The 15,337-nt window shown below is 40.3% G+C and overlaps 1 protein-coding gene across 1 annotated transcript in view; it reads left to right on the top strand.

Annotated features, from left to right (window-relative positions):
* Window positions 1-519: 519 nt before the first annotated feature.
* The window catches only part of DCT (dopachrome tautomerase), a 30,946-nt gene continuing 16,128 nt past the window's right edge, over window positions 520-15,337 (top strand). The window contains exons 1-5 of the mRNA XM_059902724.1: window positions 520-814; window positions 8,769-9,068; window positions 11,750-11,850; window positions 11,984-12,150; window positions 14,277-14,456. Coding sequence (XP_059758707.1) covers window positions 520-814; window positions 8,769-9,068; window positions 11,750-11,850; window positions 11,984-12,150; window positions 14,277-14,456 — 1,043 coding nt within the window. The remainder of the gene's footprint in view (window positions 815-8,768; window positions 9,069-11,749; window positions 11,851-11,983; window positions 12,151-14,276; window positions 14,457-15,337) is intronic.

Here is a 15,337-nt window from a genome sequence, read left to right as displayed (position 1 = left end):
GGCCCCGTGATTTGGCAAGCCAGGCAGAATAAAGGCGAAACGGCGTTTGGCTTTTGAACTGAGTTCAAGGCAATTAAAGCCATGGACTAAGGAGGAAAGGAGGGGGTTTAGAAATACCAGTATAATAAGTAGTATGACTGAAGCGCTCCGTCAATTAACTCAATTAGACAAAGCCTGATTTCACGGGGGAAGGCGGTGAGAAGCGCTACCCTCATTAAATCTGGCCATTAGAGGTGCTTCTAATGGTATTAACTTTGTTTTAGTGGTCTGAGTCACAAAGTAGTCTGTGCATGTGCACGTACACACGTGCACACAGGCAGGTTCTGTAATTTTTGTGGGTCTTTTTTTCAAGAGGCGAGGAATAGAACGCGAAACAAAAATATACCCCCCGAACCGCAAACCCCCAAAGAAAAAAATCAAAAACCGGGTGAATGCTCAAGAGCTCAAGAGTGGAAGACGAGGAAGCAGGAGAGAGGCGAGGAGTGGAAGGCGAGAGACAGTCCTCCCGATTGTAAAGCCATGAGCCCCCTTCGATGGGGGCTTCTGCTCGGCTGCCTGGGCTGCGCGCTCCCGCCGCGGGTGCGGGCGCAGTTCCCCCGCGTCTGCATGACGGTGGGCAGCCTGCAGGCCAAGGAGTGCTGCCCGCCGCTGGGCGCCGACACGGCCGACGTCTGCGGCTCTCGGGAGGGCCGCGGCCGGTGCGCGGAGGTGCAGACCGACACCAGGCCCTGGAGCGGTCCTTACGTCCTGCGCAACCAGGACGACCGAGAGCGGTGGCCACGGAAGTTCTTCGACCGGACCTGCAGGTGCACAGGTGAGGCGGGAGGGCGGACGTGCGCATGCGCCCAGCTGGGTGGGGGGCAGGCCCGCTGGGAAAGGAGCCCCTTCCAAGGAAGAGATGGGACTCTTGAGATGCTTAGACTAGGCTTTGGAAAGCAAACCAAGTTGGTCCATCGTAGGCAGGGAATTGAGTAAGGCTGATGTCTTGGTATATACTCTTCACACCCTTTGTATGTCTAGGTATGAACCCTAAATAAATATTCCGTGGGCCAAGCTTGGTTATAGGAACGTATGCCGACACACCATGGGCTTGTCTGTTGGAGGGGGAAGCTAAAGAGCCCAAGAGTCAGCTTCGAAACTCAGAGCAAGTCCTTTCAAGATGGATTCAGTGCCCTCTCCTTCTGAAATGGGTTTGCACTTGTTGAAGAGGGTGGTGGGTGAGGCGTGGCGTCTGGAAGACAGACGTTGAGGGTAGGTGTTCTGTAGTCCGAGTCTCAGCGTTCCTAATGATTTGAACAGGTCTCAAGCAGGATACGTCTTGCTCGTGAAGGTTATGACTGGGTTGTAATTTTGCCAGCATCGGAGAGATGTGGCATGACAGAGCTTTCTCCGTGAGCTGAAGAAGAGAGGCTGGTTATTAGATAAAAATGGCTTTTCTCACTCTTACCTGGGTTTGATGTGAGCGTTTCAAAATTTGCTCAGTGTCTCTCTTTTAGACCTTGGTCTCTCTTATTACCTGGTTCTTTGAAATCTCTGTGCACTTCTTAATCCTCCGGCACTTCTGAGCCATCTCAAATCCTCTTTAGCGGGCCTCCCCTCCAGTGTTCAGCAAACATGCACAGCAGTGATAACACTCAAAGCCTGGCAGGGCATGTGGAACACAAAAAACATAAGCCGTAACTTTAGCAAAGCCCTTGGAAACTGTTCTACAGTGTCTAGCTGCACAAGAGTTTTTTCCTTTTGAAATTATGTTTTTATTGATGTTCTTATATGATGCTGGAACATAGGAAAATACAGATAATTGAGCTATGTAAGGACATAAAAAGGTAAACTAAGGGAATGTACAAAGGGCTGTGATGTTGATGTAGGAATGATATCAGATTTTTTTAACTTAAACAAATTCTGAAAGTATTTTTCATAAAGTGGATAAACAAGATCCTATTGTATAGCACAGGGAACTATATTCAATATTCTGTAATAAACCATAATGGAAAAGAAAAAAAATTCTGGCTTTATAATCATTTTGTAGTCATATTGTTAATTCTGTGATTCAAAGGAACTGTTTTGTCTTGGGGTATTATCGTGACAAAAAGTTTTTAATAGCATGTTGAATATATACTGTTCATTTTTTTCTAAGCTAGTTGAGCATTTGCTTCTGTAGACATTATCTTGTAGATTCTCATGGTTTTTCAGTCTAATGAGATGCAGCAGGTTTCATATTACTTGTGGGATTGGAAACCACACTACACAGTGACTTCTTTGTCCATGACTCAAAAATTCTTCTAGAAAACTTATTTCCAGGTCAATTAATGATAGAGTACCACAAGTTACGAAGGTTGGGAATCTCCATTTTATAGAATCCTGGGGGCAGAAGACATTAGGAACTCAGATATAACTGTTAACTCTCCTTATCACCATCTACTCTATATTTCTGACCTGACTAGCAAGTTTTTTAAAAAGTGGAGATGGAAGGAATCAAGGATGGCAGAATAGAAGAGATAATTGCAGTCTCCCTGTCCTGAGGGAATGGTTATAAATATTCCTCTAGAAGTGTCAGTAAATTAGGGTCACCGTGACCTAAGTTGTCTCCCTCCTCCAGGATTTGATCTGTCTAGACTCATTCAGGACCATAGCTCTTTCCATCCCAACTTTGGATGGCTCCACTCATGTTGGCTAGATGGTCTTTTTCTTTGAGCCTCAGGGTACCAGGCTAGGTCCTTAGTGACTGAGCTGGACAGCTATTTAGTATATATAATCATCATCGTGATGTGTCATATGCCTCAAAGCAAGACACATGTCTTTCAGTTTATTCTCCCTAAAGAGTGAGTTGCTTGCTTTCTTAGAGTAATTTCTTCATGATTTAGAAGGCAGTCTTCAGAAGTTAAACCTGATCTCTGGTAGCCTCAAAATTCTTTTGCAAATAGAATCACTGGGATTATTCTGGTGTCACCCAAAATTTATTAATGAAGAAATGTATATTAGCAACCAGACTGTTGATGACCTTGAGCTTTGTTAATACAGTGGAAAGATAAACACACCATTCATCTCTTGATGGACATTTAGGTTGTTTCCACATCTTGGCCGTTCGGAATAATGCTGCAGTGAACATGCAGATGCCAATATCTTTTTGAGATCCTGATTGAAATTCTTTTGGTTAAATACTCAGATATGGGATTGCTGGATTATATGATAGTTTTATTTTTAATTTTTTGAAGAACCTCCATACTGTTTTCCACAGCAGCCTCACCATTTTGCATTTCCGCTATTTCCACTAATAGTGTGCGAGGGTTCCAGTTTCTCTGCATCCTCGCCAAGTAGTATGTATTTGCAACTTAATACCATTCAGCCCTACAAAAGAAGGAAACCTTGCAGTATGCAACAACATGAATGAACCCGGAGGACATTATACTCAGGAAATAAGTCGGTCACAGAAAGACAAATACTGAATAATCCCACTTATATAGGGCATCTAAAATAGTCAAATTCATAGAATCAAAGAATGGAATGGTGGTTACCAGGAGCTGGGAGGAAGAGGAAGTAGAGGGTTACTAATCAATAGGCATAAAGTTTCAGTTAAGCAACATGAATAAGTCCTAGAGTTCTGTACAACATTCTACCTAGAGTCAACAATAATGTATTGTACACTTAAATATGTGTTAAGAGGATAGATCTCGTGTTAGCTATTCTTATCACAATTAAAAAAAACACACACAAAAACCCATAGTCTCCACGATCTTGAAGTTGGTAAAAGATTTTAGCTCAATAAAAAGAAATAAATGCAAACTCTGAGGGGGAAAAAAACCCCTAAATTATGTGCTCAAATTCTCCAGAGAGAACTTCTTTATTCTCTGTGGGGATAAATTGAACCCCCAAAATTACTGAACTTAATTGTCAAAAAGTGGTAAATTTCAGGAGACTTTGGCATTAACCGTTCACCTTCCAAGTCTCACCTGCCAGTTGGCATTCCTGAGCATAGACCAGCTGCAGCTGGGTCTTTGGATTTTTGAAAAATATGTGCACCAAATGGTTTATGAACAATTAGCTGAGAACTTCTTGTTTGTACAAGTGACTAAGTGCCTCCATTTTCCAACCTCTGAAATGGGGATAATGATGAAACCACATTTGTAAAATCCTTTTGAACTCTGTAGATGAAAGGCCTCATGTGAGTATAAAGTATTGTTATTAATATAATAGATCTCTAATTAAAAGGAATAGGCTATTTAGAGCTCCTTGTAAATTCACTAATCGGTGGTCTTTAAGCTTAATTAATCTTATAGCCTTTGGAGGTTGAGCTGATGCAGTTCATGTAGGAACGTGCATTGTTTGGTTGTTCTCATTCTCTTTCCATTTTTTCCCCAGTCCTAAGTAGGTATAAGACTTTGTCTTTTTAAATTTAATTTTTACTCAAGGACATACTCAGTGATAGACTGGTATCTAGGGATCCTTTCTTTTTTCTCTCTCCATTTCCCAGTGAGATAACGCAATCCTTTCTAAAAGGGCCCTTCATTTATATATCTATATATCTATATCTATATCTATATCTTGGCTGCTGCTATTGGTGGACTAATGGAAAAATTTAACTCATTAAGTTGATGTTAGGAAATACTAGGAAATCTAAATTAAAGAAATAAACATTTTGTGTGCTAGGTTTTTATGTTATTGCACTTTTCAGTTGTCTTCAGCATTTTAACAAATTCCTTAAATCAGGTTTAGAAGCTCAAATATGAAAGGGATCTGACTGCAGAGCTGTGGGATATATTTTCTCTGAGACATTCCGGGAAAGGGATTTTTTATCCAATACATTTATGGGTCATAGGTGAGCTCAAATTCACACAAATGCTTTCTTATTAGCGTTTCTACATTGCTTTTCAGGGGCAACTCTGGCTTCATGAAATGTCTTTGTTCAACATTATTGTGAAGCATCTCTGGTCTTCTGAGTCAGAATTAATCATTTTGTCTTTTGTCATTCATGGTGTTTGGTTAATTCTTGTTTTCACTTTTCCCACAGTTAGACTTGTGTTGATATTTCGTTCCACCCATGTTCCTCGTCCCACTAGATGAAGGCACTGCGCCTTATATTTGTATCCTCTAGGGCTTAATGTCTTTTATTTAATTATTCATGACTCCTTCATCAGCCACCCAACCAATGTTTATTTAGCCCCAATTATGTTAAGCCCTTCAGGTACAAAGGGGAAGAAACCCCAACATAATTTTTGATGTGTCCACAGTGTAGTGGATGAGTAAGACAGGTACGAAAACAAATACTTAGACCATACAACTTGATAAGTAGTATCTGGTAAAACTAGTAATGGTAACACTTCATATAGAACTTACTATGTACCAATACTGCTCTATATTAACATGATTGCTTTCCATAAGAACCCGATGAAGTAGAACTCTTATTCCAATAGGACAGGCTTTGAGAGGTCAAGTCCAAAGTTACCACGTGTGGCAATTGCATGAATGTACATAAAGCTGTGGGTGCACAGAGCAGGGCATGATTAGTTTTGACCTCCTTTTAGGTATTAGGTGTTAATAAATTATTTGTTGAATAAATGAATGAGGGAGATAATTAGTTATTGGTAATTTTGTTTCTAGCAACCAAAAAGAATCATGGTAGAGAAAATGCAAAGATCTTAAAACTCATGGCCTAAGTTATGAATTACTCAATTTTAATAATGAGACCCCAAAATTCAAAGACAAGTTTTATGCCTTTAAATCTAGAAATGTATCGAATTTACCATTTTGAAATTTGTGTGTGCTATTTCTTAGCATTTTGGAGGAAGGAACTGCTCTCCTATTGTAGGGCTATAACTACACATTCACCTCCAGTCACCTGGCTGTAGGTAAACAGCTGGAAGTTTAGGTATTTAGTATTCTTCACATGCATTTTGTTCAATCGCTTCTCAAAAAATACTCTATTCCTATAGAAGCTGCCAAAGTAGGGGATACATTTTAATCAAAGATGTTTTAAAAATAGATATTATACAATTTTAGTAGGTACCCCAAGGGAAAATAAATAGATGCCAAGCTCCATGAAGCCTGAAGTACCTTGTGTAGTATTTGATACTGTAGTAGCTGTTGAATAAATATTTGTTAAATAATTTATATTTACTAGCTTCACCCAAGTGATCAACATAAATTTTAATGTTTAATGCACACTATTCAAGAACTTGATTTTCAGTCTTGGGACTAGTAGAATTTTCCCTTTTAAGTATTTTTTTAAAACTTATGTTCTCATTTGGTGTTGAAATAGGAAAATACAAATAAGCTGTGTAAGAGTAGGTAGAATATTTTGTATGTTACAAAGAGCATAGAACACAAATTAAAAAAAAAAATTCTTCCTACTTATGATCTTTTTAAGGACATTTTCTTTAACCATCAAAAAATCCATTGGGTTAATAGAGAAGGAGGCCTGTGCATTTTCTTTACGTAGGACACATGCTAATCATTTTGTTTTCATGTTATTGGAAAATTTTCTTTTCCTTTAGAGATCCAAATAACCCTCTTTACTATGGTCATAGTATGTTTTACTTGCATCTATTTTGGTACTTATAGTTTATCAAAATGATTTGCAGGGCCTGCTTTTCCTTCTAATTCACAAGGGAGAGAAAGGAAGAAGAAAACTGAGGCTTATTGAATCATCTACTACATGCTTTACACTCCTTGTTTTTTAATTAAAAAACTTAAATTTCAGCTTTATTGACATATAATTGACAAATAAAATAGTAAGATATTTAAAGTGTCCATCGTGGTGATTTGGCTTTATGCTTCTTTCATTCATTAAAGAAATATTCATTTGTACAAGGCCAAGCGTAGGCCTAGGCAGCAGGATAACTGCCTTCCAGTTGCCTGTAGCTGAGACCAGTAGATGTCTACAGTTGGCATGATTAATTCAGTGAAAAAGGACATATGAGGTGTCATAGGAGCACAGCATGGGATCATCACCCTGGTGTGTGGGATCGGGAATGACCTTGTAGAGAGCGCATCGTGAAGCTTAAAGGTGGAATAGGTAACCCATGCAAAGAGGAATGTAGGGAGACTGTGAGGGAAAAGTGTTCCAGACAGAAGGAAGAGCAAGTAAAAAGATCTGGGAGGAGGGGGAGGAAGAGAAGGAAGGGAGATTGTCACTCACGTTAAGTGCTTTACATAACCCCTCTCATCCCCTAGGAGATAAGAGTTATTATCCCTTTTTGTTTCAACATTTCACGCCAATAATATTTAAATGTTTATTCTAACTTATTACCACCTAAGGAATGAGGTGCTGGTCATACCAAAAGCAATAATCAAGGCTAAAAAGGGAAAAGTCAAGCTAAGATAATTTAAACTTTAGATGCAAATCAGAAAGATGCTTAGAGCTTGGTATGACTAGTACTCAGTCCCTGGGGTGATAACAAGCAAAGCAGAGCCGTTTGTTTGCGCTTCCTGACACCATGGCAGCTAATTCACCTGCCAGCCTCCATTGATTTTGTCTTAACTCTGTCTCCTTTGTGAAATAAACCAGCTTTTTAAATGTTGGATTTCACCTAAATTCCTGGAAATCAGCTTATTTATTTTGGTTCCACCTTTAGCTTGGGGTATATTCTCTTCCTTCTCTAAATCAATGACCTATTTTGCATCAGCCCTTCTGTATGTGCTGCAGGGGAGGGGGGCCCAGCAGTGATGACATCCAAGGCTGTAGCTCAACCCCAGGAAGGGACACCCGGCATGACCCGTGAGAGGCAGGGAACGTGGAAGGCAGCAGTGTCTTAGTTTGCTAGGGCTTCCATAACAAAGGACCACGGACTGGGTGACCCACAGAAACTTATTTCCTCACAGTTCTGGAGGCCTGAAGTCCCAGAACAAGGTGTCGGCAGCTGGGATTCTTCTGAGGCCTCTCTTGCTGGCTTGTTGATGGTGTCTTCTCCCTGTCTTCACATCATCTTCCCTTGGTAACTGTGTCCAAATTTCCTTTTCTTATGAGGACACCAGTCATGTTGGATTAGCCAATGATCATTCCCCCCAATGACTTCATTTTAACTTACTTTTTTAAAGACCCTCTCTCCAAAGATAGTCATATACTGCGGTACTGGGGGTTAGGACTTCAGCATATGAATTTTGTGGGGACTCAGTTCAGCTCATAACAGCATGGAATTCATTTCCTGTCCTATTTCTTTGCTGGGAATATTTCTAGGAACTCTCCAGTGTTCAGTCCACTTGGAGAGACAAACATTTCAAGAGGAGGGTAAGGAAAGGCAATTGATCTTCTCTTCTGTTCTACCCCAGAAATGTCTTCCAAACTACATAAACTTCTTTTTCCATCTTTCCCTTAATTTTTATTTTTTATTTATTTATTTATTTATTTTACATATGATACATGTATTTATTGTACCTACTAGGTGTGTTCTCTTTGGGAAGTACAAAGCTCTTTGAGACATAGGTTGTTCATTTTTTTGTTTTCCCGAAAATACTGTGACCTTTTGAGCAGGAAGGTCTATATTTTACTAACATCTAGAACCAGCAGCTAACACGGTGTCTAAGATGTAGTCAATAAATATGAAATAGATAAATGAACACATTTTTAAGGAAGGGCCAGGACATGAACGAATAGAAATTTTTCATTTTCAGTCACAAATCAACAACAGACATAAAAATGATACAGACCACAAGTGCTGTGGTCATTCAAAGAAGGCATAGAATAGATACAACGAGGATCTCCTCTGTGGCACAGGGAACTATACTCAATATTTCGTAATAACTTGTATCCCTTAATTTTTAAAATGCACTAGGAAACTTCGCCGGCTATAACTGTGGAGACTGCAAGTTTGGCTGGACTGGCCCCAACTGCGATCAGAAGAAACCCCTGGTTGTCCGGCAGAATATCCACTCCTTGACCCCTCAGGAGCGGGAGCAGTTCTTGGGCTCCTTAGACCTCGCAAAGAACACGCCGCATCCGGACTACGTGATCACCACACAACACTGGCTAGGCCTGCTCGGGACCAACGGGACCCAGCCACAGATCGCCAACTGCAGCATTTATGATTTCTTTGTGTGGCTCCATTATTATTCCGTTAGAGATACATTATTAGGTGAGGCTTTTTTTCCCCTGAGTTTAAGGTATTTTATTATAGGTTTGGGATTGGGGATGGGTGGGTGGGTGGCAAGTACTTTCAGGCAAGTTAATTGACAAGAGAAAAACCTCTCAAGGAATCAAGGAGGAATTAGGTTTATGAAAGTCATTGAATTATCAGATGCTGCCCGATGTTAGAATGCAGTGGTTTCTCCCTGGACGTTGGCTGCAGACATTTGAAAATGTTCTCTCCTATAGTTTGTGTTTTTGGTTCAGGGTCTAAACTCTTCTCTCCGAAGCTATTCATCCTCAAAGGCAAGAGTTGGTGAAGTGGAGGCAAATTCCTTTTGATTCCAGAAGAAAACATTTCTAAATCTGACCATGGAAGCCTTCTCTGACCTGTTCTTCAAAGTAGAGGAATTAACTGAACATGTGCTAAAAGCACGTGAAGCTTCTTTGTGCAGAATTAGAGTATTGGTATTGGAAGTGTGTATTGCACTAAACTCACATGTATTAGTTGTGAGACTTTCAGGTCATCACTCATGGTGCCCATGCACTGCTGTAACTCCCAGGGTTTTTGGACTTGAATTGTCAAGGAAAAGCATGAGCTGAGCCACAGCAATGTAGCTTGGCTTAGCCCTTTGAACCACAGTTAGGTTGGATGCTTGAGAAAATGGCACCCTGCTCTTCCAGATCCTAAAAACTGGGGCCTGGGATGGGAGCTGTCTGTTAGGAACGTCATGAATCTGGTACATCAAACTTTATCCTCTGTTATCTTCAGTCAGGGGAAAGCCACAGCCACCAGTTAGCTCCAGGAGGGCTGAAGTCCCGTCCAGATTCTGCTCAGTGCTCTCCTGAACTCTTGCTCTATTTGCAATTATCCCCACTCCTGGGGCTTCTCTTTGGGGTCAGGGTGAATGAAGATACAGAGCTCACTTTGAATAGTAAGATTCTCATTTGAAATCATCTGTCCTTGTGTTTATCACTCGCTCCCCCTCACTTGATTCCCCCTCGTCATTTTGTTTTGAGAACTTTAAACTCTGTTTTGCATTAAAACATTTACAAAGGGCTGCGTAGCCAACATCAGTGACAGCGGTTTTTTCCCCTCGGTGTCTTTTTAAAACCTGCCTCATAGGTAAGTATCTGCCTTTCTTTATCGGTAGATACGGACGCTCTTCTGGCTATAAACCTTTGTAGTTTTCCTGTCATCACTCTGAGGAATTTTTGCTTTATGAGAGGGTAGTCTCTCAAGAGGAAAAGAAAACTATAGTTTCTGGTTGCATCTAGGAATTAAATTTATATTCATTTCTGTTCATCTCTCTGAAGTTATCATGGGTACTTTGAAAAACAACTAAAGTTAGCTAAAGTTTCTACATAACCATCAAAAGCTGTTATGAGAGGGAGAAGAAGGATGGAACAGGCAGTAAGGAGGTCATTAAATCTCCCAAAGCTTTTCACTAAAATTGGCAGTTCCAGAGGCCAGCCAAATTGGTTGGAATGTATTTTTCTCTCTTCTGGCCTCGACGACCATGCTTGTCCGCTAATAGTTGTAACTGATTGATGGCTGAGGCAGAATCTGTGGAAGTGCCTTTTGGTTACGTAAATGCTGAATTTGGACTAAGTGCAGTTGAAGTTGCTTTATTATTCATTAATCCCTCCCTATAAATACATGCTTTTGTGAGGAATAGGTTAGAAAATGTCTTTTAGAAATATATTTCATTTAGGTCTTGATCTATTTTTGGGGATACTCATTCTATCTTCATGAAACATTGCTTAAAAATTAAATTTATAACAGGAGCTCTTAAGATGACCTGAATTTCTCTGGATCTCTGCTGCCAATCAAACTTTCGAGAGATGAAGGAGAACTTATCCTAAAACTGCTAGTTGCTGCTGAGATTGTTTTGTTCATGTTGCTTTCAGAGAGATAAATGACAAAAACAGTTGTTTTCCCTTATGGTTACCAAAGGGGAAAGGGGGGGATAAATTAGGAATTTGGGATTAACAGATACACACTACTATATATAAAATACATAAAGGGCTTCCCTGGTGGTGCAGTGGTTAAGAATCCTCCTGCCAATGCAGGGGACACATGTTCGAGCCCTGGTCCGGGAAGATCCCACATGCTGCGGAGCAACTAAGCCCGTGCGCCACAACTACTGAGGCCCACGCGCCTAGAGCCCGTGCCCTGCAACAAGAGAAGCCACTGCAATGAAGCCACTGCAAAGCTCACGGACTGCAACGAAGAGTAGCCCCCGCTCGCTGCAACTAGAGAAAGCCCGTGCGCAGCAACGAAGACCCAACGCAGCCAAAAATAAATAAATAAATAAATAAATTTATTTTAAAGAATAGATAAAGAACAAGGGCCTACTGTATAACACAGGCAACTTTATTCAATATCCTGGAATAAACCATAATGGAAAAGAATCTGAAAAAGAATATATATATGTGTGTATATATATATATATATATATATATATATATATATATATATATATACACATATATAAACTGAATCACTTTGCTGTACACCTGAAACATTATAAATCAACTATACTTCAATAAAAAAAATAATTAATTTTAAAAAGTTGTTTTCCGACTAAAACATCACGGACTTATTGGCTCTGCAGCACCTCCCAGGTAACATTTAACATTTAAAAAAATCTTTTCTGTGACCCCTAATATGTTTCCCAATTGTTTTAGGACCAGGGCGCCCATACAAGGCCATAGATTTCTCACACCAAGGCCCTGCCTTCGTTACCTGGCACCGCTACCATTTGTTGTGGCTGGAAAGAGATCTCCAGGTTGGTCCAAACATTAGTTTCTATTAATTTTGTTATGTATTTGGTCAAGACCCATATCAGTCTTTGCTTTATACATTTTCTTGTTGTTATCTGATGACATGAATTAAATGACTGGTCATGCCCTTTTTTTTAGCGCCTCACTGGCAATGAGTCCTTTGCTTTGCCCTACTGGAACTTTGCCACCGGGAGGAACGAGTGTGACGTGTGTACAGACCAGCTGCTTGGGGCTGCAAGACAAGATGATCCGACTCTGATTAGTCAGAACTCCAGATTCTCCAGCTGGGAAATTGTCTGTGATAGGTAAATCGCATGTGTACCTGCAGCGGAAATCCAGAGATTGTATTTTCTTATGTCTGAGAGATGGAGAATAACTTTACAATTCTGTTTCGAATGCATGTTGGATTCTGTTTACATGTTTCTGAACATTATGTTCCTGAGGGAGGTGGGATTTTAAAAACCCCTGAGCCCTTTAATAAAAAAAAAAATTAGAGGTATGGAAATCACACTTGTGAATTGAGTACGCTTGGTTATCACTTTGAGATCAACTGTCTTAAAATGAGAAGTAGTTCCTGTATTCAGGCAACATGTCTTAAGCACCGATCATATTCTAAGCAGTTTAATAGTGCTGGGAATACAAGGATGAATAAAATATAGCTTCCCTTTGGAATATCATTTTATACTTACAAAGGTAGAAGGGTGGTAAACAAATTACAATATAACGTGAGAAGTATTTTAATAGGTGTATGTCCAAAGCCAAGAAGAGAATCAGTGAAAGTCTTTAAGAGGTAGAGACACGAGTATCCTGAGACTTCAAGGAGGCACAGACCTCTCAACCAGAGGCAGGGGAGGGTTGTGTGTCCTAGATGGAGGGAACATCATGTATGAAGTTAGAAAAGTCCCTAGAAGCAGTCTGATATGGCTGGACCATGGGGTGCTGGGGAGTTGAGGGCAACAGGAAATGGGGTGGTGAGACGAATCTCTAAAGTGCTAAAATTGGGTCATGTGCATCTGGTGTAGAAACTTTTTTCTACCGTAAGTGACACCAACAATTGTTTGTTATTTGAAAAAAAAGAAAGTACTAAAGAACACACAAGCAGCCCATACCCCACAGAGAATTCTGTCCTCAGTGATTCCTTGAATTTGTTTCTCTTTCCTGGCACACATCTCAGGAAAAGATTCCCCAAGAAGCTCTTCTGTCTTCCTATATTCATTTGTTTCCTCCACGATCCTCCTGTTTTGAACTCCACTATACTAGCGCCCTTGTCCTTTGTCTTTCGATCGCTCCATGGCACAGGGCTTCGTCGTCCGCACCCCAGGCTGGGCATGCGCATGTTTTCGGGGGTCTAGGTCTAGCTCACCGTGATCCCATCTTCTACATCCTAAGCTTTTCCTACAGCCCTCCAGGCAGTGCTCATAGGGATGTAGTAAGTGCTTTGTACATGACTTAACGTCATTCCATAAGGGCACCATTTCTCATAGTGCCTTGGGCTATTAATAGGTGGTATGTGAAAAGAAATTCCTCTGATCAAATAAATATAGGGAATGCTGAGTTAAAAGGGTTTTTTAAATTTTAGAATGTCTCAGAGCCTTTCATAAGTAACTGTGTTCTTATTTGTCAAGAGGGGCTTAAACTTATCTGACCCTGACACCCTTATTTCACAGACCATCTCACTGGAACACACTTGGGAAAGGCTGCTTTGGAGGCTGTTTTTTGCCTAGTTTTTAGGTACTGGCGTCTTTCATCCTCACGTGTGTGCTGATTCTGTTCTCACACACCCAGTATGACCCCCTCACCCATTAAAATGCACACAGAAACATCTTTAAAATTTTCTCTCTACCAAATGAAATACTGTTCTGATGGTGGAATTCCAGGCATGTAGGATATAATCTTATGGGCACGGGACCTTCTCAGCATCCACGTTTACCAATTAACCATCCCTACTGCCTTAGAACATTTTCTAATACAGCGTTTCTCCTAATACCTCTCCTCCATATAGTTTCATGTGTTTTCACTCTGACCACCTTCATTTGCCTTCAGTTTGCCTGAAATGCTTTCCTAGCTTTACTTCTGCCAAAACTGGCTTAGCTCAATATTAATACAGTCTACCCTGGTCTCTCCTCAGTTACTCAAGATTCAGATGTACATAATAGGAGTCACCGTCTTGCCTAGTAAACCCTCTTACTGTCTTTCCAATGGATTGGTAATTTTTCTTCATTATTTATGTGTTGATTCATATTTCCTGCATCTATGTTTTTGAAAATCCTTAATCCATAGTTGCTTTTGGAAGCAGTACTTTTACCACATATTTTTGACCCTTGTAAGGTAACTGTAGTAAAATTTTACCACGACTATAACCTTGATTGGTTTGCTGGGCTCAAAGTTATGATACTATCCGTATTATTTCTAATCTCCTTACACACCTTAGCTTGGACGACTACAACCGCCGGGTCACCCTGTGTAATGGAACCTATGAAGGCTTGTTGAGAAGAAATCAAGTGGGAAGAAGCAGTGAGAAATTGCCAACTTTAAAAGACATACAAGATTGCCTGTCTCTCAAGAAGTTTGACAATCCTCCTTTCTTCCAGAACTCTACCTTTAGCTTCAGGTTGGTGCTCTGAGCTCTGCGACATTTTACAATACTTTTAGATTTTCACGCCTGTGGTTGTAATGAAGTGGAAGGACATCCAGGTGTTGGGAGACATCAAAGCTCAGTAATAGGGAAGCACTTGGTAAAAGAGGGTAACAAGGCATCAGTGTCAAGAAAGTCATCATCTGCCTACTATCATTAATAGCGTAGTTTGAATATCTTCTAACTCAGCCATTCAGAACCACCTTTTGTATTTCTAATTTCTGTAGACATATAAGTACAGTCTTCAGAACCAAGGCACCTCACTAAATAGAGTATTTTTGAAATATTTGCTCATGTTTTTTCTTTTTCTTTTCTCCCTTAAAAAAATGTCAACCATAGACCTTAATATTGGGGTCTGAGATCTCAGAGGAGTATTACAGATTAAATGCAACTCAGATTACAGCACAGCAATGACATTACAATACTTGAAATTTAAAGGCCAACTAATAATTTTCTCCCTCTAAAAAGACAGTAAGCATTATGAGAAATATGTATGGCTATAAATAAGATTTTAAACAAACATCTTTGAAGCTCCAAAAAAGAATGGCAGATAGACTCATGGTCTTCTCCCAAACTGAATTCTCTCTCTCAACTGTGTGTAAATTATACAACTGGTGTGTTATTTGGAGCCAGGGGCAGGGTAGGCTGAACTTACTGCCGAGGTTGTGCCAAGTGTAGCAAAGCCCAGAGTCTGTGCTGGGGTTGGACACATCCCTCAGAATAGTGTCAAAGGTGAGGTGAAGGGTGACCTTTACCTTGAAAAGGAGCATGCATTAGTTTTTCATTGTGATACAAGTGCAGTCGACAGAGATTGCATTCCATATAGATTTTAGTTAAGCGAGTGGGTTTCAAAGTGT

Source organism: Balaenoptera ricei, chromosome 18 (genome assembly GCF_028023285.1).
Source record: "Balaenoptera ricei isolate mBalRic1 chromosome 18, mBalRic1.hap2, whole genome shotgun sequence".
Classification (NCBI taxonomy): Eukaryota; Metazoa; Chordata; class Mammalia; order Artiodactyla; family Balaenopteridae; genus Balaenoptera; species Balaenoptera ricei.
This window is presented reverse-complemented; position numbering and strand designations above follow the sequence as displayed.